Source organism: Sturnira hondurensis, unplaced genomic scaffold (genome assembly GCF_014824575.4).
Source record: "Sturnira hondurensis isolate 20B ecotype Veracruz unplaced genomic scaffold, ASM1482457v3 Scaffold0019234, whole genome shotgun sequence".
NCBI lineage: Eukaryota > Metazoa > Chordata > Mammalia > Chiroptera > Phyllostomidae > Sturnira > Sturnira hondurensis.
The window spans coordinates 904,763-927,343 of NW_028091865.1; the positions used below are offsets into that span (position 1 = coordinate 904,763).

General features: G+C 55.8%; 1 protein-coding gene across 1 annotated transcript; it reads right to left on the reverse strand.

The window, feature by feature from the left end:
* Positions 1–1,381: 1,381 nt before the first annotated feature.
* Positions 1,382–18,376, reverse strand: LOC118974318 (arylsulfatase L-like). Its single transcript, XM_037027694.1, has 12 exons — positions 17,960–18,376; positions 16,580–16,671; positions 15,336–15,380; positions 14,573–14,725; positions 13,569–13,690; positions 11,499–11,621; positions 10,374–10,797; positions 8,768–8,904; positions 7,842–7,976; positions 6,055–6,217; positions 2,950–3,071; positions 1,382–2,130 (listed from the first exon to the last, which is right to left on the reverse strand). Exons 3-12 carry the CDS (start codon positions 15,356–15,358, stop codon positions 1,745–1,747), a joined length of 1,788 nt encoding a protein of 595 aa, XP_036883589.1. The 5' UTR covers positions 15,359–15,380; positions 16,580–16,671; positions 17,960–18,376; the 3' UTR covers positions 1,382–1,744.
* Between the last annotated feature and the right edge of the window lie 4,205 nt (positions 18,377–22,581).

Genomic DNA, 22,581 nt, shown 5'->3' on the forward strand with positions numbered 1-22,581 from the left:
CCAGCGACGTCTTGAGCTCTCCCACTCAGCTTTGCCATTGAGTATATCACTCAGCTTTGCAGTTGAGTATCCGTGTTTACCGAAAGTGTGTGTGGGAGTGGGGGCGAGGGGGGGCTCCACTGCCCCCAGTGCCCCGGGAGGGTTTACTGGAAGCGCAGTGTCTGGAATGCCTCCTAAATCCACGGCGTTGGAATGTCCGCCGTCGGGGCCAGACATTCTGCTGGGAGAAAAGACGGGCAGTCTTTTGGCTGCCCTCTTGGCTGCCACCCTCTTGGCTGGCAGTCTGAGTTCGCTCCGGGGTATTGGGATGACTGTGTAGCTGCATTCATTTTTGAGTATCCTCGATTCCTTCTCTGCCCCCGTGACCAGCCGTGGTCCTCCATGTGGGACTTCCCGGCTAGGGTCTCTTTTTTTCAGCCAATACGACGCAGGTGGGGAAAATAACTTGAGGCCCAGGAGGGGGGGAGGGTGCAGAAGTCCAGGAGTCAGACGGAGCTGGGAATGGAGGTTGGCAGGGGCCGCGTGGACCCTTTGGTGAAAGTCTACGTTGGAAGGAGTCAGGACTGCCCTAACTCGTGCAGGGGAGGGAGCTCGGGGACGCTCGGGGGTGGCCACCTGCATTTAGGAATGGCAAGCAGAGGAGGGGTGGCGGGGAGCTGGAACCCCCTGGAGTTCTGTTTGGGGTGGGGGAGGAAGAATGATTCCGGTCCTGTGGGTCTGAATTCCCTGTAAGAATGTAGGGACCCTGATGGGTCGGGAGAGGGCAGTGACCGGGCAGAGCGGGTGCGGGGCAGGCCAGAGCTGGCAGAATCGGGCTGGCTCCCCGTCCGACCCCTACGGGTGGGCACGGAGCTGGGGGTCCTGGGCTGCTTGCTGGGCCATCGCGTGTGTCTTTACCCCAAAGGGGAACCCACCCTGGGTAGAATTAGGCGGAGGCCGGCCCGGGCAGCTGTCGTGGGCAGCCCTGAGCGCCTCCTTTCCTGGGGGCTGGGGTTTGTCTGTCAGTCCGTCGGGGGGCGGTGCTTTGAGGGGAGGGTGCTCGAGGGCGGGGCACCTTCTGGCAGCCTGAGTGTGAAGCAGGGCAAGGAGTAACTTTCTTGCATCTGGGGACTGGAAGAAGTGTGGACAAAGGAATGCACGTACGACCCAGCAGAGGACGTGTTAGGGGCCGAAGAGATGGATGACTGTGTGAGGAGGACTCAGGGGGAAGACGGCCGTCCTCACGCCCAGGAGGGAGGCCTCAGGGGGAGCCAGCCCTGCCCACCCCTGGCTCTCCGCCTCCAGCCTCCAGGACGGGGAGGGAGCAACGTCTGTCCTGCAAAGCAGGACCCAGACGCAGACCCCAGGCTGAAAACCACGGGGTCCTCGTCCAAGCTGAAAGGATACACCCGCGCTCTTTAATGCGGCCCGTGGCACGTGGACACCCGTGTGACAGAGAAATGTGTTGGTGTGGGACTTGAGCTCTCCGTGGGGATGGAACAGGCTTTCCTCGGGGGAGGGCCGGGGTCCTGTGCCCAGAGAGTGTCTGCGGCAGGAGGGACTCGGCTGGTCATTGCCTACCGTCTGGGTGGACAGCCCCCCAGGGGCATTTTATTTAGTAGAATTTGGTCTCTGGTCTCTTTCCGATTAGCGTTGGCCCTCCTCTCCAGCCCCCTAGAAAACACGTGACTGAGCCCCCGCCTGCTGCCCACCGCGGGGAGGGCATTTTGTTCTCGCCCGGGTGGAGAAATCGAGGCGCGGCTAGTCAGAGGTCCCGGTCAGGCGGTGTCTGTCCGTCCGCGTCCCCTTCCTGGTCACACCAGCACAGCGGGAACGGCCCACAGCACGGCTGCAGCCACGGTCTCCAGAGGTTGCTGGGCGTGTCCAGCTGCAGGGCGACGGGGCTGAGTGTGCGGCGGTGGCCCTCCACGGCCCGAGCCACCCGCTCCACCACCTGATGGAATGCGGGCTCCGTGTCCGGCGTGAGGGCGTGGGCCTCCGAGGGGTCTCTTGAGAGGTCAAACAGCAGAGGCGGGTCGTGGCGGACCACCCCGTCCCCGGAACACGGGCACACTATTTTGTCGTAGCAGGCTCCCGCGCCCTCCGGGTGGAAGACCGGAGTCAGGTAGTGGACCTTCCAGATGGCTCCACCTGCGGAAGAGACAAGAATGGTGGGAGGGGTTGCAGAAAAAGGGGGCCGTGACCTTGGACCGATGCGTGCGCCGCACGGGCCAGCCGGAGGAAATCCCCAGTCGGGGGGCGCATCCGAGAAACAACCCATCGATGGCCGACGTTTTTCTCTCACATGTTTCTCTCCCTCTTTCTCCTTCCCTTCCCCCGCCTCTAAAATCAACAAATGCATTTTAAAAAGTAAAAAGAAGAAGACAGTTGGTAAGTAAATCCCAAAGCTGGACATTTTAAAAACGATCCTTAGAAACAGAAAACATTTGCCGACTCCTGTGAGGTGGACGGTGGAGGCAGAAAGAGTGTGGCGATTACGTGCGTAAGAGAATAAACTGCCCGGGGGAAATGGATACTTTCTGAATAATAACGGCCTGGATGTAACGTCCTACCAGTTGGGAAACGTCACAAAAGTAACGCTCTCGGAAAGATACCCATTCCTCCCACATTCCACGATGCGTTGCAGGCAACAGCCAAGCGTATTCTCATACAATTAAAAAAAAAAACTTGCCAGTAATTTTACGGTTCTAGGGAAAGGATCGTGGGTCCCGATTGCCCAGAGCATTCCGCAACGCAAAAAGTATTGGGTGAGCCCATTGCTGCTTACATGACGATGTTATGATTGTTACCACGAAGGTGAGTGACGTGAGACGCACAAACAGCCGTGTAGGTGGGAAGAACAGACGGGCAAGGTTGGAGACAGACACACGCAGTGGAGAACAACGGCCGGGCAGAAGTGGACGGCAAGGGACAGAAAGCAAGACCAGGCTGTCCCCTGGCCCTACTCACGGTCCCGCTGGTGCCAGCGAGCGGCGTGCAGGACCGTCTGACAGTAATGCAGCAGGAACTCGTGGTCCGAGTGCGCGGCGGTGCCCAGCAGGAGGGGCAGCAGGTCTCGGCCGTCGATCACCCTGTGGGAAGCAGGACAGGCTCAGGGACCGGCGGCCACACGCCACCGCGAGCTTAGGGACGCCTCCGGGCGGCCAAGGAGTCCGTCCCCTGCTGACGTCACTTCTAAAAGAGGTGACCACCGCTCCCAGACCAGCTCCCTCGAGGGGTTACTGTCCATCTGACTTCTCATCCAGTCCCCAAATCAGCCACCGTGTCTTTGGGACCCTTTTTTGTTCTCTGATGCTGATTTGGGCTTGAAGTCATTCCAGAGGGGTCGCGTGTTTCCTCAAAGACTCAGAAGCATCGTGTCCCCTGCGTGGCTCTCTGCTCTCACGTCCTACTTTTTCTTCTTCCCCCTCCCACGACGTGGTCCAGTGTCCAAGGGCCAGGCCCACCCCGCGGGTGCCGATCCCCGTCTCTCACCCCTCTCAGGAGAGAAGACGGACCCTCGGGGTCCTCACGAATGGCCACACTCCTGAACCTTTTCCTGCTCACTGATGGGGCCCCCTCACTGCAGGACGGGAAAACCTTTCTCTGTGTTTCGTGACTGGATGAGCGACTCCCTGTGTGCGAGCCGTTTCCTAAAAATAATCTGCTCAGGGCACGAGGCCACCCACTTTCCACGGCGGGGGGGGGGGGGAGACACGTCATTCAATGCTTGTATGGAAAACAGATCCTATTTAATGTTGCTTACTTGAATTTGAAAAGTGTTCAGGGTCTGGTGCCTCAAAACTTAGTCACGAGCCCTGGCTGGTGTAGCTCAGTGGATTGAGCATGGGCTCTGAATCCAAGGGTCGCTGGTTCAATTCCCACTCAGGGCAGATGCCTGGGTTGCAGGCCAGGTCCCCAGTGCAGGGCCCATGAGAGATAACCACACATGGATATTTCTCTCCCTCCCTTTCTCCTTCTCTTCCTCTCTCTCTAAAAATGAATAAATAAAATCTTGAAAAAAAAAACCTTAGTCATGAATGCAGGTGACCGATTCTTATATGCATCATGAAAAAGCCATAAAATGGGTCCTTCACTCTAATAATAGTAAACGGTCTTGGTCAAGTTGGAGACTTTAGAACCCTAAGCAGATGTTACTTGGACAGAAACAATGAAATAAAATTGTATATATAATATATATTAATACACCATATTGGATTGATAGTTAAATTTATACTATATTAACATGCTTTGATATGTTACATATTATGTCATAGTCTTACATGCAATATTCCATCCTCTGTATTCTTTCCTTATACATTTGTGTGTATGATAGATAATAAAAATGTGTTTATATACATCTATACAACTTCCCCTGCAAACGTGTACATTTCTAAACACGCAGATGCGCATGTTTATTAGATACCGACGATATGCGACTGCATTTGTTTTCTAGTGAAACACACTTCCAATATACGTGCCAGACATTTTCACTTCTTGAAACACCTTCAGTTCTATTAATGGACTTTAGAATTGACGGCCAGTTTAAAAAATAAACCCCCCAGCAACCAGAGAGGTGGAATCCCATGAGAGCAAACAAGAGAAGGAGAAGTGAGGGTTGGAAGTCTCCCGGTGAACCACGCAAGCTCTCTGCTGGGAACCCGTGGGCGTCCTAACTCGGCCATAAGTATCTGGGCCTTCGCACACATGCAGAATGTACGTACATGATTAACTCAGTTGCACAAGCACGTACAGCACGTAAACTGAATTTAGCTTGTGTCGTTCGGAAAGGATAGACACTCACATATAACTGGGAGCCATGCCCAGAAAAAAGCTGAACCCCGTATAGGCAGAGATCAACCTGTCGACAAGCGCACTGTGTGAAAAAATCTCAGTCCCGGTTGTTTGTACTGAGGAGGTAATTACGCCGGGCAGGAAAGTGACGAGATCGAATTTCACACAACACAAAACAAAATGAAAAAAAAAAAAAACCCACCAAAGGAAATTGTCTCTCTACCGCAGTGGACAAAAGTAACTTTGCGGCTGTTTGTATAAAAAATACAATAGTTAATAATGACAGCAGAATAAACGGTATGTTTCATGTGCTCACAACCACAAACCTACTTTTGCCCCCGTCGAACAAGCCGGTAATTTTTCGTCTGTGCACAAAGATTTAAAAATATATAATGTTTATAATACTAAATGTATTCTATTTATATCATGTGTTTATATAAATAAATATGATTTGTATATTTATAAATTATATAGAATATATTTTATATAATTTATGATAGCATATAATGTACAATTCATATACTATTTATGTAAATATATATTTAAACATATCTGTGTATATATGAGTAAATAATAATATAGACGCATATAGAAACAATACATATAAAACGTATTTCTACTATATACTTGCTGTATAATTTAATTATGTATTCTTCTCTAGGCTGTTCAAGTTGTGAAATCATTTTATTTCCTTGCTATTTCTCCCTGACATTTCCTATACATTTAAAATATATATTTTATTTATGTATTTATTTTTAGAGAGAGGGGAAGGGAAGGAGAAAGGGAGAGACACATCCATGTATGGTGGCCTCTCAAGCGCCCCCTCCTGGGGACCTGGCCCGCAACCCAGGCATGGGCCCTGCCTGGGAGTCGAACCAGGGACCCTTTGGTTTGCAGGCTGTTGCTCAGTCCGCTGAGCCACACCAGCCAGGGCCAGTTTTCTACACATTTTGAGACGAGAACAACGGAAAGCACCTAAAATTTCTGAACTACCCTGAATTGTAACTACTTTCCTCTGTGGCTTGTTGGATTTTTCCAGGACCGTGGTCCTTAGAATAAAATGGGATCCACTTCACAGCCAGGAGAAGACGAGAAGAGTGTTTTTGTACAAAATAAAGGGGACACGTGACCCTGGCAGAGAAGGAGAGAGGCCGGGCCTCTTTCTCCAGGTACTGATGTTACAGGATACGTGACCCCCCCCCCCCCGCCCACACAAGCCACATCGCACACCGATGTCACCTCGAGGGAAACGGGAACTGATGTCCTTGGGGGACTCCATACCTGTCCTGGGGCACCTTGCCGCCCCCCAGCTGGACCACGGTGGGGAAGACGTCCATGAGGCTGGTGGGCTCGGAGACCACCCGGCCGGCGGGCAGCACCCCGGGCCAGCGGAAAATCCCGGGGACCCGGATCCCGCCTTCCCAGCCGGCCATGCCTTTGCCGCCTGCGGTCACAGAGGAAGAGAAACGAGTGCCGGTGACGTCAGATGGGGCCCCTTACTCTGCGTGACTGAAGCTTTTGGCTGGTCTTTGAACAAATGCTCCCCCCCCCCCCACCGCCTCTCTCTCTGTCTTGATGAATTTGCTCCCCAGCCGACGTTAGATTTCACGGCTTTTCTGTTCTGCCTGTCGATCCATGTCATCAGCCTTGGACAGCAAAGCAATTCCCCATCCGAGAATACTGTCTTTCTAATCAATCGATTCGGAATTTCAGTGTAGCGTGGCCATGGTGCCTGTCCATACTCTCTGAATGCATTACCTGGACAGGACCTTCAAACCTGAGTCTTATCAGCTGGTGGATGGACACCTGCCATGGGGGTCTAGCTGTACAAGGGAATATTACGTGGCCATGAAAAAGGAAGGGGGTGAAATGCATGAGGTAGTGTGGATGGACCTAGAAAACCTTACCCTGAGTAAAAACAGTCAGCTGCAAGGGACAACATATTGAATCATTTCATTCATGTGAAATGTTTAGAATGGGAAAACATCGAGGGAGATGGAAAAAAGTTAGTAGCTGGCAGAGCTGGGCAACGGGGAAAACGAGGGATGGTGATAAATGGGCACCTGAGTTTCTTTCAAAGGCAGCGAAAACATTCACTCAGTAGTGGTGTGTTGTGGCCCACTCTGCCTCGTTCTAGGAATGGTATCTCAACTCCCTGTGGCTAAGGGCGAGGGACGGCTTCTGGAATGCGAGCTGAAGGAGACAAAGCTTGTCTCTGGTAGCAGACGCTGCCTCAGTTTCCTCTCCCTGCCCCCAAAGCTTGGTTGGAAGTCAATGACGGGTAAGACCCCTCCCGGCGGGGGGGAGGCCTTCGCGGAAGGACTTGGGGGGCTGCAACAAAGAGCAGTGGACTCTCACCCTCCGGCTTTGACAAAGCCGGAGTCCCCATGTTCTCTGGGAGAAGCACTTCCTGGCTTTAATCCCCTTAAGCCTGAATACCTGTTGGGGAGGGGTGCAGCTCCTTGCCTTGCTAGAGGGTGTCCTGGGGAAGAATCTGGCATCACAAAGATTTCCTGACAAACCTGGGAAATCTGCTCTGCTAAGAGTGCTTTCATTCATGTGTTAAGGGTTCGAGCAGGAAAACCCTAAGACTCTGTTCCTGATGGACACTGACTCAGACTAAGCCCCCAGATTTCTTTGAAATGTTATCTCCTGTTTGATCCTTGCCGCCCCGTATTCCTGTGGATCACAACCCAGTAAAAAAAGGCCCTGGAGGAGGGGGCTCATGGCCTTTTTCCTCTGGGAAACTGGCCACCTCTCCTCCCCAAGCAGATCACATCATGTCTCAGTCACGTTTACTCTCAGCCGTGGCGTCGGCTGGGGGCACTTGCGAGGAAAGTCGCCCCCCCCTCCCCAGGGGTGGTGGTTGTGCGATTCTGAGAACGGACTAAAACCCAGGGAAGGGTGCAAAAAACAATCCAACCCGAAGAGGGCAGGTTGTCCGTTCTGCCCGCAGGCCAAGACAGGCCAAGCTCTCAGCGGTATTTGTTGCGTCTCTTAAGGCCCGTCGCCCCATTGCCGCGGGAGGGTTGAGGATGGCGGGGGGCGAGGGACGCTGTCAGCCTTACCTCGGTAGACCCCGTTCCAGCCCCCATACTGGTGGCTTCCCCACTGGGCCTCCAAGGAGCCCCCGTGATCCGACGTGAAATAAACGAGAGTGCTGTTGGCCAGGCCCGCCGTCTCCAAAGTGTCCAGGATCTGCCCTGCAGAGAATTGGGGCGGTCGAGCCGGGCAGAATGGAAGGCTGTCTTACACCAGATTACCTGCCTTTTGGACTTGCCCCGACCGAGACTTTCGCGGTGACGGGCCGAGGAAGCCAGCGGTAGTACGGCTGTGCTGTTTCTGGGCGTCGTTGATTTAAGATCGGCACCCCTCTCTCTCTACAGCCCCCATCCCGTGTCTAGGAGCTTTTAGGCATGTGACACAAGTCATCTGCTCCGGGGGACAGAAAGGGTCGAAACTTAAAACGGAGACCAAAAAAAAAAAAAAGAAAATCACACACCAAAAAGGTTGGGGCCGAGAAAGTCTGGGAAGGAGGCCGATTACGGAATCAGCACGTATGTCCATTGGTGAAACATCGTGTGCGGTGGCGGGCCTGAGTTCTTGACCGTCACGCAAACGATGCCTTAACCCCGACGTTCATTGCCGCCTCGTCCACGATGCCCACGGCATTGGGCAACCAAAGTGTCCCTCGGTGGGTAACGAGATGAAGACGATGTGCCCTGGCCCCGCAATGGACTATTACTCGGCCGTGAAAAAGGAAGGCAATCCAGCCGAATTCGACGGCGTGGAGGGACCTCCGGGGCACCGTGGGGAGACGAGTCAGACAGCGCAACACACAGGCCGCGATCTGGGGTGCGGAAGGCCCTTCCCCGTCCGCAAGGTCCCAGTAGAGTGCCCTGGCGTCCGTTCCGCCGGACCCTTCACGATCTCCTTTCCCCATCCTCGCTCTCGCTCCCCGCTGCCGGATGAGGAGGCTGCCCCAGGCACGTACCCACCATCCCGTCCATCTCCTGCACGTTGTCGCCGTACAGCCCGTGCACGCTGGCCCCGAGGAAGTCCTTGGTGGTGACGAGAGGGATGTGGGTGTGCAGGAAGGACACAAACAGGAGGAAAGGCCTTTGTTTGTTTCTGTGAATAGACACCACACGGCCAGGGCTCATTCTTCTCTTGGAACACACACACACACACACACAGAGACCTGACAGCCGAGCCCTCCCAAAGAGCCACTGAAACGACGTCGCCCGGACTCAAACGTGTGTCTTTGCGACTCCACGCACCCACCAGGGAGACTGCTGTGGCGTTTGCGGGCCTTTCACGGGACGGTTTCTCCCTGTCAAAGTCTCGAATAGTACGATTATTCTTAATCCGACACCCTCCCGACAACGGAGAGGAAGGACATTGGTCGTGACTCTGGGATGTGAGGTGTATCTCCTTCGATCCTGGCCGTCCGTGTTTCCACCCCAGACCCGGGCTCGTAGAGTGAGCGGTGTCTCCTCTCTGGGGAAGTTCAGGGCGTGAGATTGTTCCGACAGAGAACACTTTAAAAAATAACGAGTTAGGGCCCTGGCTGGTGGGGCTTGGCGGATTGAGCGCCGGCCTGTGAATCAAAGAGTCGCCAGTTCGATTCCCAGTCAGGGCACAGGGCTGGGTTTGCGGGCCAGGCCCCCAGTAGGGGGCGCACGAGAGGCAACCACCCATTGTGGTTTCTCTCCCTCTCTCCCTTCCTCCCTCTCTATAAATGAATACATAAAATCTTTTATACATGATCTTAGCCAAAAGGCCGAGAAGCAGTGACTACATAAAATCTTTTTCAAAAAAGTTATTAATTCCTATTTGATTCTCCCTTGTGGAGGCAGAACTTCCTTTTTCCTTCCCTCTGTGTGAATTTCAGGTCTCTCCTAGATTTAATTCTTGTCCCATAGAATTTAACACTGATTCTGAGAGCGCAGACGCAAAGGCGAAGGCCTCGCTGTCAGGTAGGGCACGTTGGACGCGCCTGCCTGGGTTTGCGAGGTCTCAGTCTGCACCTTACACGCAGGAGGCGACTCCCTCAGGGCCTCTCAGAGAACGTTCCAGAATGGGACCACAGCCGCATCGCGACAGGCCGCTTCCACTTTCCTGGAAGGCCCTGGGGACGCACAGAGCTGCCCGCCTGTGGGATGGGATTTATCATCAGGCCCTCCTCGCTTCGACCGGGCTTCTTCCTCCACCATGGAAACGGGAACCTGCTCTGAAGCGCGCCTCGGGACCCTCCCGTCTCGGTGGTGGAGGGGAAACGGATTTAGAGTTTTCTGTAAAGGGGTGTGAGGTGCTCCACCTGGCTGTGTCCCTCCCACGGGGCCCCAGGGTGATTAGGGGCTGGTGGAATGACATCCCCCCCTTAGCAAGAGGGGAGAGCGTTCACTTCAATGGGATCCTCACCTGGTTGAAAGAACACCATCGAGTCAAGCGGAAGGAAGCCTCGCTCCTGGTCCCTCTGGGGTCCCCCACCATTTCACCGACTGAACCCCCAGGGCGGAAAAGACCCCCCCCCCCGCCCCCGACGTGTTTTGTCGTGAAACAGGGCGCCGCGATGAAGCGGACCCTCTGGCGCTCACCTATGGACAAACGAGGAGACCTCCCGGAGAAGGAGAGGCGTCGTCCTTGACAAGTTCATGGGCTGCTCCGTGATGCTGTGGTTTCTCATCAGGAAGCAGTCCGCGTGCACAATCAGCGCGCCCATGAAATACGAGGCCGCAAAGAGCAAGACGGCCACGGCGGTGGGGCAGAGGGCCAGCGCCCACGGGACGGGGAAGAGGCCGATGGCCTTCCCCGCCGCGAGCGCTAGGGCCAGGCAGGCCGCCAGCAGCGCGTAGAAGTTGAGCCTGCGCTTCAGACTCTCCCGCTTCTCGGAAAGGACCCAGTTGGCGCAGTCCGCCATCATGGAAAACGGCATCCCGTAGAAGTGGTCGAACCCGTGGTTCAGGGGGTGGTGGCAGTGGTCCCCGGAGGACTTGCAGTTGAGACCCAGGTGCCATTTTCCTGAAAGGCGGAAAGGTGGATGTCGGGGTGACGGTGGGCTTATCGTTCCCCTCGGGGGGGCATGGAGGGTGTTCCCGTCGTCCTTAATTTTATTTCATGGCCTACGTCACCTGCTTTGTGGACCTATCAAAAGGTAGGAGTGGGCCCTGGCTGGGGTGGCTCCGTGGATTGACCTCCGAGCCTCAGAACCAAAGGGTCGCCGGTTCGATTCCCAGTCAGGGCGCGGGCCTGGGTGGCGGGCCAGGTCCCCAGCAGGGGGCGCGCAAGAGGCCACCACGCATGGATGTTTCTCTCTCTCTCTTTCTCCCTGCCTTCCCCCTCTCTCTAAAAACAAATGAATAACACCCTAAAGAAAAGATAAGAATGCTATTTGCGGAAGCAGAGAAAGAAGAACAAAGCGGTCACATTTCTACTCAGAAAAGGAAGAAAACACCACCGTGGAAGTAGTTGGAAAATGGGCAAAAGGAGAAAAACAGTGAGTGTTTTGCGATGGTGGTGAGCTGGCAAACTGGCACGCCCCACCGGGCCGCTGTTTTCTACACATCTCCCCGACACCCAGCCACCTGAGCCGCAAGCTCGGGGCTGCCTGCCGGCGGGGATCTTCCCGTCCGGTGGGGGAAAACCCACTCCCTCCCGAGGCCTTCGGTGAAATATACTGCGCACACCAAAGTAGGGTGGGTCGCGCCGGCAACGGAACATACCTACGAGTCCAGTGGCATAGCCTTGACCTTGCAATATCTTCGCAAAAGTAGTCTCGTTGGTCGGAAGGCCTCCCGGGACCCCGGTCCACAACAGAACGCGACCGCCCTGGCTGGACACCATGCCTTGGAACAGTGGTCAGAGCAAGGTGACCCCCCCCAGCATTGCTCTTTACCATTGTCATTGTCATCGTCCCTAGTCTCCTGACGGCTGGCATGCGATCTCGGATTCGTTTCGGGGTTATTGTTATGTATCGCCGACAAGGCCTCCCCACACCCCTCCCCTCGGGCGACCCTCGGTCGGCCTGTCCTCCCTGTGTGTCTGTCCGTGAGCCTGTTTCCCTTCTGTTTGCTGGTCAATGGTGTTCTTTCGATTCCGCAGATGTGGAATCATCTGGTATTTTTGTCTTGCTCTGGGTGCGCACTGAGAGAAACCCTCTCTGGGTCCACCTGTGTTGTCCCGAGGGGTCGGACGGCATTCTCTTTCTGCCTGAGATCTATCCTGGGGTCTCCGTGGGCCACACCCTGTTTACTAATCATTTCTCGGGGCTGGGGAGAGGGTCAGCTTTTAAGCACGACTGTCAGTTTCAAAGTTAGACTATTTGGTGAAAATCGCCCCTAGTCCGAACGAGGCGGGAAATGTACTGGCGCCACGTTGGGTCATACTTTCCGCAGCCAATAAAATGCCCAATGAATTGAAAAAGTTGGCGGGGGCACCTGCGTTTTGCTACGCCAGGGCGATATATACAAAGAGAGCGAAATCCCCAAGAAAGACTTAAAAATGGCTTTAGGGTTTCATCCCAGTCTGGGTACGGCCGGGGGCGGGGGGGTTCGAACGTGCCCGCACGTCGGAACCATTCAGGAACCGGCGGATAGTCTGACACCCGCGGACCACTCTGGAGGCTGGGATTCTATCCGGTCGTTGACCTGGTGTGGAACTGGAGATTTGGAAGGGTTGGGAGGGCCCTCCAAGGGACTCTAATGTGTCGACAAGGTCGTGCGTGTTCAAAGGGTTGGGAAAAATGGAAACCTTCGAAGTGTATCTCCTGACGGGTGGAAGGAAGGGATGTTCACGTTTCAGCGTTTGTCAAGAAAGCGTCCCCGGGAGACCGATGTGCCCACGGGTGTCACACTGGGTCTGGAGATGCTTTCACGCTACGACAGAGCTGAGGCCTCGAAGCCCTCGAAGCCAGACGTAGTTACCATCTAGCCCCTCGCAGAGAAAACGTGTGTCACCTTCTCCCCATGGGGTCACCCCCGTCCCAGGAAGCCACCAGCTGGGCCGATCCCTGCCTGTGCCCCTCGTTAGCTATGGAGCTCGATAAATCGGTCAGTTCAATAGCATGACTCCCTGCCTGGTGCGGCTCAGTGGATTGAGTTTGGGCCTGCGAACCAAAGGGTTGCCGGTTCGATTCCCAGTCGGGGCACATGCCTGGGTGGTGGGCCAGGTCCCCAGTAGGGGGCGCACGAGAGGCAACCACACCTTGATGGGTCTCTCCCCCTTTTCCTCCCTCCCTTCCCCCCTCTCTCTAAAAATAAATAAATAAAGTCTTCACCAAAAATATCATGATGAAAATAGGGGACAGTTGCCCTGGCCAGGTGGCTCGGTGAATTACAGCATCGTCCTGACGGGCTCAGGGTGTGGGTTTGGGCACATACAAGAACTAACCGATGGCCTTGGCCGGGTGGCTCAGCCGATGGGGATGTCGTCCCGTACACCGAAAAGCGTCACCGGTCTGATCCCCCGTCAGGGCTCGTACCTGGGTTGTGGGTTCAGTCCCCTGTTGGGGTGTGTGCAAAAGGCAGCCGGCTGGTGTTTCTTTCTCCCATCAATGCTTCTCTCTGTCTCTCTGCCTGTCTGTCTGTCTCTCTCCTTCTGGGTCTCTGTCCCCCTCTCAGCCTTTCTCTCCCTCTCTCTCAAATCAGTAAAAGATACCTTTCTGTGATGATTACAAACGACACGGGGGCTTGGACCACTCTGTCCCCCTGTCCCGGAGGATCCACGCCTTCCTAGGGGGACTAGAACGGCCACAGGCAGCCTGTGCCTGTGAGTCGGCACAGGAGAGGACCCACCTGATCGGAGAGGGTACCTGCCCGTGAGGAAGGCGGCCCGGCTTGGGGTGCAGACGGAGGCGGCCGCGAGGTGCTGGGTGAGCTGTACGCCTTCCTCGGCTAGGCGGTCGATATTTGGAGTCCTGCGGAGAAGAACATGACGCGTTGCACTCTTCAACCAACAAGGACCTGAGAAACGCCTTTGCCGGCCACTCCTGGACTCATCCGGGCGTTCGTTCCTAGAGGTGACCAGAAGCAGTGGCAGGAACTGTCTTTGCCTTCTGAAGCCGCAGAGACTCTTGGAGTCGCCCTGGCTGGGTGGTTCAGGGGGTTGAACCCTCGGTCAGAGCGAGGGCCTGGGTGGTGGGTTGGGTCCCCTTGGTGTACGGGAGGCAACCGACCGATGTTGCCCGCTCACGTCGCTATTTCCCTCCCCCCAGCCCCCCGAAGCGTGCCCTTGAGGGAGGATTAAGAATAATAATTTTTAAAACTCCACAAAGACAAAAGAAACACAGGGAATTGATTCGAGGTGATGTACAAAGCTCCTGCGACCGACATCGATATCCTGGGGAACGCGGAAGGCAGCGTCCTTCCCACTGGGGACTCACGGTCCTGGTGGGAAAACAGTGCCTTCCGGGGCCGACCCAGGTACGTGGTATGGGAGGGTGGGAGTCACGCAGAGCTTCGTGGTGGCCTCCAAGGACAGCCGGGAGGGGACCGAGGGGGCGAGCTCCCGGTGGGCCAGACAGAGTCGCAAAGCCAGACGGGCGCGTCCCGTCCCGAGGGGCACGGGAGCGAGGTTGTCTGTCTGAAGTAGAGACTTCTCTTGGGTGACCTTGGAATCACCCACCGTTGGGTGGGTTTGGTGGGACGGGTGGAGGTGGAAGGAAGAGATGTCTCCGGCTGAGGAGGCGGCAGGATCAGGGATGCCAAATGCCGTGCCCAGAAGTCAGCATCCCCCTTGCCCACGCCCAAGCCCAGAGGCCTTGCACCGCTCACGCCCCGGGCCACGCTCGCCTTCTTGCCTGATGGTGGCGTTGCCGTAGCAGCCGAGGTCCCCGATGCCGAGATCGTCCGCCATGAGGAGGAGGATGTTGGGGCGGGAGCCGGAGAAATCCCTCCCGCCGGCGGCGGAGGGCCTGCAGCCCAGCAAGCAGATGCCCACGGCCAGCCAGCCCCTGGAAAGCAAGGTGGGAAACCCGGGCCGAGCGCTGCGTTCCGCCTCGTCCACGGACTCGTGCGTGCGGAACGTGCCTCTCGTTTAGGGGACCCTGACTTCACACCCCATGGCCGCCGGCATTGAATCCGTCTCCCGGACCCTTGCTTTTTGTTTTGTTTTTCCAGGTGAAAACAACGGATACTCGTATTTGTGACCCAGGGTGTGCACACACACACACACCCCCCCTGGGACGCTAGTCCTAGAATGCCCAGGGTCATCAAATGAAATAGTGACTGACCGGCCGCTTGGAAAAGCGGGTGCCCAGCCCGTCCACAGGACAGGGAAGAGTGGGAAGTCACAGGGGGACCCGAGGCCGGCTGGGCCCGGCCGCCACCTCCCACCGCGGAAGCCCTCAGACCGGCGTGACTGCTTGGATGGGGAAGGTGGGGACTCCCAGCTCCTTCCGAAGGCGCCCTGGACGCCCCCAGGTAAGGGGCCGCCTGGGCATTGTGGGTCTCCCACCCCGTTCTGAGACCCGCTGTTCCGGGCGCATTCCCAGACGGCCCCAGAGGGCACGTGGACGCAGGGGCGGGGGGAGGCTCACAGGGCCACACCGAGTCGCGCCTTACCAAGAACGTTCCAGAGGCGTCATGTTCTGTCCCGACTGCGAGTTCCTGTGAGGAAGAGAGAGAGCCATCGGCCGCCGAGAATGAGCTACCCCCAAGTGGAAGGGGGGGGCGCACGTCCAGAGAGGGGGACTTGGATTCTCTCTGCTACGGCCCCCCAAATCCCAAAGCAACTACCGAACACCCAGAAAACGATGGTGCTGTGCCTTGCGGGAAGGTCTTGAACACGCCAACCGGGCCGTGAGGAAGGCGGAATGTGTGTATGGAGGGCCCGGTGGTTTTCCTGCGCCAAGGGTCATGCTATTCCTCCTGAGCTGTGGTGGGCGGAGCGCCGTGTGGGGAAACACACCAGGGACGGGCTGGTGGCCTTGGCTGGTCCGACTGTGTTCGCACAAACACGCCAGGCTTATCCTCCTGTCGGTTTCTGATGCCCCGGGGTGGGGGTCGCTGGTCACGGTAAGTGCATACGAGAACAGGTGCCCCGTGAAACACTGGTGCGCGTGCTCTTCAGTGGCACCGGGGACAGTCCCGCCATTCCATCGTCACCCTCACCCGCTGCAGGGTGAGTTCCCGTTGGGAAACTGAGGGTCGGTGCGGAATATCGACACCCACTGCCACCCCCCGCCCCCGGCGCCCTGTCCCCTCCGTCTCTGTGCGTCCGACCCCGCTGGGGACCACCGAGAGGTGGCATGCCTCAGTCTTTGTCCCCCTGGGAGGGGCTGTCCCCGAGCCCCGTGACTTCCCGTCCTCGCGTTGGGATTCGCGGCGGGACTGTGCTGCCGGGTTGGGCTGGAGGCGAGGACGGAGAAAGGAAGGTGCTGCCCACTGGGTTCCTTTCGCACAAGGGGACAGTTGGCAGGTCACACGCCAAGGTGGACACAGCCCCGAGGCTGCACGCTCGCTGTGCTTTCCCCCCTGTCGACGCCAGTCCTCTCTCTCCCTTGTTTTGGGGCGATTTCGGGGGGTGCAATGATTCAATCTTCCCCTCTCAGGGAGGTATATCAGTATTATATATACATATACATCGTACGAAATACACAACCCGGGACACCATAGGACCGGCGTGTTATAGAAGACACTCAGTATGTCATACACTCTAAGGTAGAGAAGATTTTTTTCCTTTCAATCTATTTTGATTGCTGGTTGGTTGGTTGGTTTTCAGAAAAAAGCATAGCACAGGATAACACACTCGGGGGGCATCTGCAGGATGGAATACGACGCGGCCGTGAAAACGAAACGAGTGTTACCTTCTGCCACGGGCCTGGGTGAACCTGGAGACCCTTGGGCTCAGCGAGACAAGCCAGGCTGTGAAGGACAAGGGCCGTGCGATGTCACTCACCTGTGGAATCCAATCAGCAGAGTAAATGGAGGAAGTATGTGGAGACAGAGGCGCAGACACCTGGACCGACGCACACCTGCCGGGTCGGGGGAGGGGGACTCGAGGAAAGAGGGGGAAGGGCACAGTGAAAGAACACGCGTGCCTGACCATGGACACGGGTCTAGGGTCCACGCCAAAAAAAAAAAACCAACAGAAGAGAAAAAGCATTTTATGAGCTGCGTCTGGCTTTTCCGGGGACCATGGCCGGTGTTGGGTGCAGCTCCTCTCGGGTTAGAGTTGAGTGTGTGTGTGTGTGTGTGTGTGTATGCTGGTCCCCTATGGCTGGAAAGTCGCAGGACGCTTAGGGACAGCTCGTCGGTGGCCCACGTCTTAAATAACCGATTCCCTACATCAGATACAGCCAAGGGTTAGACCATTACACCGTGGCACCGAGGTCGGCGTTTTAGCCGTTAACGACGCCGCAGACTCTGCTTCACGTTCGCTCGTGGGTGCCAGATGAAACTTTCCCTAAGCAAAACAGAGCCAAAGAACAGAAAACAGAGCGTGGCCCTCAGGGGCTGGGGGGGTGGGCGGGGCGGGGAGCTGGGGCCTAAGGACACAAAGTTGCAAGCGGCCGCGACGGAGGTCTGCAGTTCTGGCCCCCTAGAGTGGGCATTATCGTCAGCAACCCTGTGGCACCGACTCACAGACTGCGTCTTAAATTGCTCTCAAGCAGAACCAGCCCAGGGTAATTCTGCAACCGCGTGAGGCTTCTGCTCACAATATTGTGACTATGATCGTGTAAAACCCAGGTGTCTTAAGACACTGTGTACAGAGAACACCTCCGTTTGAGGAAAGATTTCTAAAAAGAGGAACAAGATATTTCCAGTGCGAGGCACCGGTGAGGTAGCCCTGGGTTCTGTCCCCGGCACGGCAGAGGGAACTCTCCGGGGTCCGGCTGTCCTCCATCCCCAGGACATCCAGCCTGGCGTCACCACGGCTGTGGGCTCTGTCCCCAAACCCAGGCTGGGTTCCCGTGTCCAGCGTCTCTTTGACATCCAGCCCGCGCATCCTGTGCCATCTCTAAAAGTCTAGTCGAGCCCCTTTTCCATCCCCACTGGGCACTTTTCCCCCCGTGAATTTGCCTGCACGCTCCTCCCGGGGACAATCCCTGTGGCCTATTTCCCCGTTTTCTTTGGAAGGCAATTGCTTCTTCGTCCCCGCCCCAGGGTGCAGGACGGGAAGCCGTGGCCGGCCACCCAGCGTCTCCTTGTGCCGGTGGACGGCACCCGAGACAGAAGCGTGCTACCTGAGTGCCGGCGGTGGCGTGCTGGGCCTGGCGGAGGCCGCCACGCAGGAGGCTTGTCCGAGCGACCTCCTCCTGGACGGCGGGACCCAGGCTGCTGCCGGCTGGGAGTGGCCCCCTCTCCGATGGATGTCGGGGGGATGCAGCCACTGACTCACTCTCCGAATAAACAAAGTTTGCAGAGAAGCTAGCTGGGACCTCCTGGAGAAGGAAGGACGCTGCAGGCCCGGCTGCCGCCTGCTCTCCCCTGCGGCGCACTGGGCCCTGCGGACCAGACACCTCTCCCCGAAACAGTGCCGGCTTTATTCACCAGGCGCCAGTCCGCCTTCTGGCCTTCTCTCAACCCACAAAAGGCCGGGCCTGGCTCTCCTCCCAGCGGGAAGAGCAGTTGCCTGAGGAGATTGGAGTGATTTGCACCCCCCTCCCCTCCGACAGAGGCCTGAGAAAACAAAAGGGAGACAGACTAGCCACAGTGTGCAAAGAACTGTTTCCCTTGATAACGATACATTATAGGGGTGCACGTTAAGCACGTACACTTATTTTGGGCTCTGTGCCAATGTTTTTTTTTTTTCATTAAGAAGTTTTTTTAAAAAAACATGGTTGCAAAAATCTTTTTTACCCCCCCCCCCCCGCCCCGGCAACCTTGGAAGTAAAAATACTTCTTTTCAAAGATGTTACCCAATAAGAACTTTTTGCCCGTGTCCGGGTGTTGAATCCCATACAATAGGCTTGTTTTCAAAGCCCCTGAGTAAAAAAAAAAAAAAAAAAAAAAAGGTGCATTTTTTTTTTTTAGCACAGTGGCATCTGTAATGCATAACATTTGTGCAGTGTCACTCTGGGGTCCATGNTGGACAGATGTTACCCAATAAGAACTTTTTGCTAGTGTCCGGGTGTTGAANCCCCTGAGTAAAAAAAAAAAAAAAAAAAAAAAGGTGCATTTTTTTTTTTTTAGCTCAGTGGCCAGGGCATTGTTCAGTTTTTGTCTGAGACCCACGTGGCTAAAGAACCATCTTCCAGGTTGATGCTCACGGGCGACGATTCTCTTTTGCTTTCATCCTCACCTGAGGACGTGCCGATTGACTTCAGAGAGAGGGGAAGGGGGGGGGGGACAAAGAGAGGGAAAGAGAAACATTCACGTGAGAGAGAAACGTCCATCAGCTGCCTCTCACAGGCGCCCCAAGCAGTGACCATACCTGCAACGGAGGTGTGCGCCGTCCTGGCTGGGAATCGAACCCGCAACACGTGGGTGTCCCAGACCCGGCTCCAACCCACTGAGCCGCCCCAGCCGGCCCTGGAATAATGGTTTACGGCTTTAACAAATCCGGAGGGGAACAGCTCAGGGACCGTGGACTTAGGAATCCTGACCCCACGGTTGCAAAGGGCTCTCAACATACTTGGAATTCTTTTGGTGCAACTTCAGGGAAAAACTAAAAACAAACCAACCAGGAAACCAAAACCTGTCTCTGGGGTCTTTAAAAAAAAATCCCAGGTTGTCCTCAGTTCAAGCTAGGACCTCTGTCTTTTCCTTTTCTTCTGATAGTTGCTTTTAGGCTGCGCTGGCGTGTCCAGTCTCCCGGCCAAGCGTGCTAAAGAGACCGCCTGAAAATCTTTGAATGTGCGTGCCCCTCCGCTCGCTGCTCACCCGACCCCCAAAGTTATTAAAAGAGAAAAAAAAATGTCCCTGTCAGGCTAAGATGAATACATAGGGTTCATGGGAAAACGCCTCCCACGTTGGTGGCCTTTTTTTTTTTTTTTTAAACTCTGAAGGCCGCTTGTAGCCTCCGCCATAGGCATCTGTGTCAAAACAGGCGAGCCTGGGTTATTGGGTCACTCGTGTGCTTGCTAAAATCTCTGGCCTTTTCGTTCTTCCTCTGTTTCGGAGGTGGGACCGACTTCGAGTGCCACCGGGAGGTATGTGTTTGTCCTTCCTGCGGGTTCTGCCCTCCCCCACCCACCCACCCCCCGCCCCGGGCACCCAACCACAGCAGAGCAAACTCGGTTTGAGAGAAGGCAGCCACGCCCAGGGAGGTGTTTTTCTGCATCCTCTTCCCTCCCCTGTGTGCAGCCATAACTGGGGAAAGCGAGGCCCACAGAGAGTGACTCCACGGAGGAGGGCAAAGCCCAGGGGCCGAGCTCGGAGTCTGAAGAGAAGCCCTTTCGTTCCCCAAGACTCGCTTTGTAACACCAGGCTACAATGCCGCTGGCTAGCGGGCGTGCTCTCTGTCCTGGACACAGAGCGGAGGGCCAGACTTTAGCTCATGAGCGGCTTCTCTGTGGGAACCCCTGGAACTGTGGGGAGACCGTCCGGGTCCCAGGTGAGCAGGACACCCCCCCGCCGCCCCGCCTTCCAGCCCTCCCTCGCCGAACATCGGCACACCTGATGTGGGACACCCCCATCTGTCTGTTCCGTGAGCTTCTGTGTTTGATAGCTGCTCATTTCTTCCGATTAAACTGCAACAAAAAACCAAAACAAAACAGGGTAAAATTTCCCACCAGGTGAGCGGGTAGGGGGTCTGCCTTCACTTTCCCCCCAAATAACAGGCACCTGCAGGCCAGAAGGTCACACACGGAAATCTAGACCCCTGCGGTCCCACTCCGATCTTTGCCTGTGCGGGGAAGCACGGACGCCGCCGCGGAATCTCCCTCGACATCTGTGCGAGACGTGATGTGTCCACTTCCCAGAGGGGCGTCCTGTTCTATTTCGAAAAGCTGGGCTCAGACCTCGGGGCGCCCCAAAAACTCGGACTCGGGGTGTGCTGCTGAGGTTCAGTCAAATATCCCTCAGCCGCCGAAGAGAACACGATGTTGTCATTTCTGACCACATGGGTGGACCTAGGAGGCATTCTGCAAAGTGAGTGACACAATACTTGACTGTTCCACACGTCTAACTCTCATCCAAGCCTGCCGGCCACGCGGGGGCCGTGGGCTTGTTCCACGCAGCATTCCTACCACCTGCAACCCGGGGAAAGCACAGCATATGTGCAGAACCAGAGAAGTCATGCCTCTATAGTCCTCGCCCCCAGATACATCTTGCTTCTCCAGAAATTCTGGGGCTTGGGCGCGTGGGTCCCACTGTTGGCAGACAACTTTCCTGGGTGTCTCACGTCCACGGGGACGTCTTGCCCACCTGTACACGCAGCTGAGGAGGCCCGCCCCCCGGACGTGTGGGCTGAGGGCGAGGGACGCTCCGTTCCTCACAGGATGTGTCCCTGAGGTTGGAGAGACCTTTCTAAGTGCCCAGTGGTGTTGAGCATGCTGACCTCGCCTGCTGAGTAGTCTGGCCCCGGTCCCACCCTCTTACTGCTGAACGGTAGCCTAGGTTAAGTTTTCAGGTTTTGTTTGATTTCATTTCCCCTTTACTGATCTGGGGGGCAGTACTGCCGATGTCTCCCGTTTCCCCCCTCTGTGGCCCGCCTCCCCCCAGCGCGCTCCCGCCCGCTTCCCTGAGTCCACACTGATACAGGGTGCAGCCAAGGGGGGCCCCAGAAAAGATTTGGAATGGTGTCCAGAACTCAAAGTGTACAGGAATATTGGAGGAAATATTGAGATGTCCTCCCCCCTCCCCTCCCCCCCCCCACAAGCTGTCAGTTGGGGGAAGGGACGAATGGAGCAGGGCCATTGAGAGCTGTTTTGCATAGCAACAGTTTTGCAGCTAACCTCTGGAATGGTCATTTAACATATCTATAACCTTTAACTGGTTTCATAGATATGTTAAATAGCCGTGGCCAAGTTTTGGGCCAGGGAGGAGTGGCAGCTAACCAGGCTGGAATTGGGGCTGCTTCTCTGAGAGAGTGCCTGCGAGAGAGGCATGTGGCTTTAGCAGAGTGAAGACCCCCTCTTGGCCAGGTGAGGGGGAGAGCCACGCTGTTTTGGAAAGATGTAGACCCCTGTAGCCATTAGGAGGGAGAGCCACACGGTTTCAGCGGAGTGCAGACCCCCCTCTTGGCAAGGTGAAAGGGAAAACCACGCAGCTTTGCCAGAATGGAGATCCCTGTGGCCAGGTGAAGAAGAAAGACGCGTGCTTTTGGTGGAGTGCGGCTTTGGTAGAAGAGGCCCACGCAGCTTTGGCGTGCTCCCTTTGGCCGAGTGGCCTGGAAAGCAGGAGAGACTTTGACTGGAACTTGGTACAAAGAACTCTTGCCAGTGAAAGGTGCCACATGACTTTGGATTAATTGGAGATCCTGCCTGGACAGGCAGGCGACACAGCTCACGTGCCAGCGGCCTGAAAACGGACGTGTGCTCTTTTCCTGATTTACAGTACCCGGAGTTGGGACAGTGGGAGAAGGGAGCGCTGTGTGTGTGTGTGTAGGTGTATATCCTTAAAGACTTTAATATTTCAAGGAAGGCATTAGGCCTGAATAGCATTAAATAAACATTTTGTTTCCTTTTCACAAATCTCTGGCATTGAGAGATGTCTTTCCAATTGGTGGCGGACAGAAGAACCCTATAGATATTAGTGTATCGTCCTTGGGAGGGGCCCCTGTTTTCTGTAGCAGTGTTTGGCATCCCTCGGTGGGCCAAGTATTGCCCCCCCCCTCGGACCCTTTGTTCGGTAACAACACCACACCGCTGTCTGTGTCCAAGGGCAAGCATGCTTGCTCTTTGGCTGAGCTATCCCCCCTCTT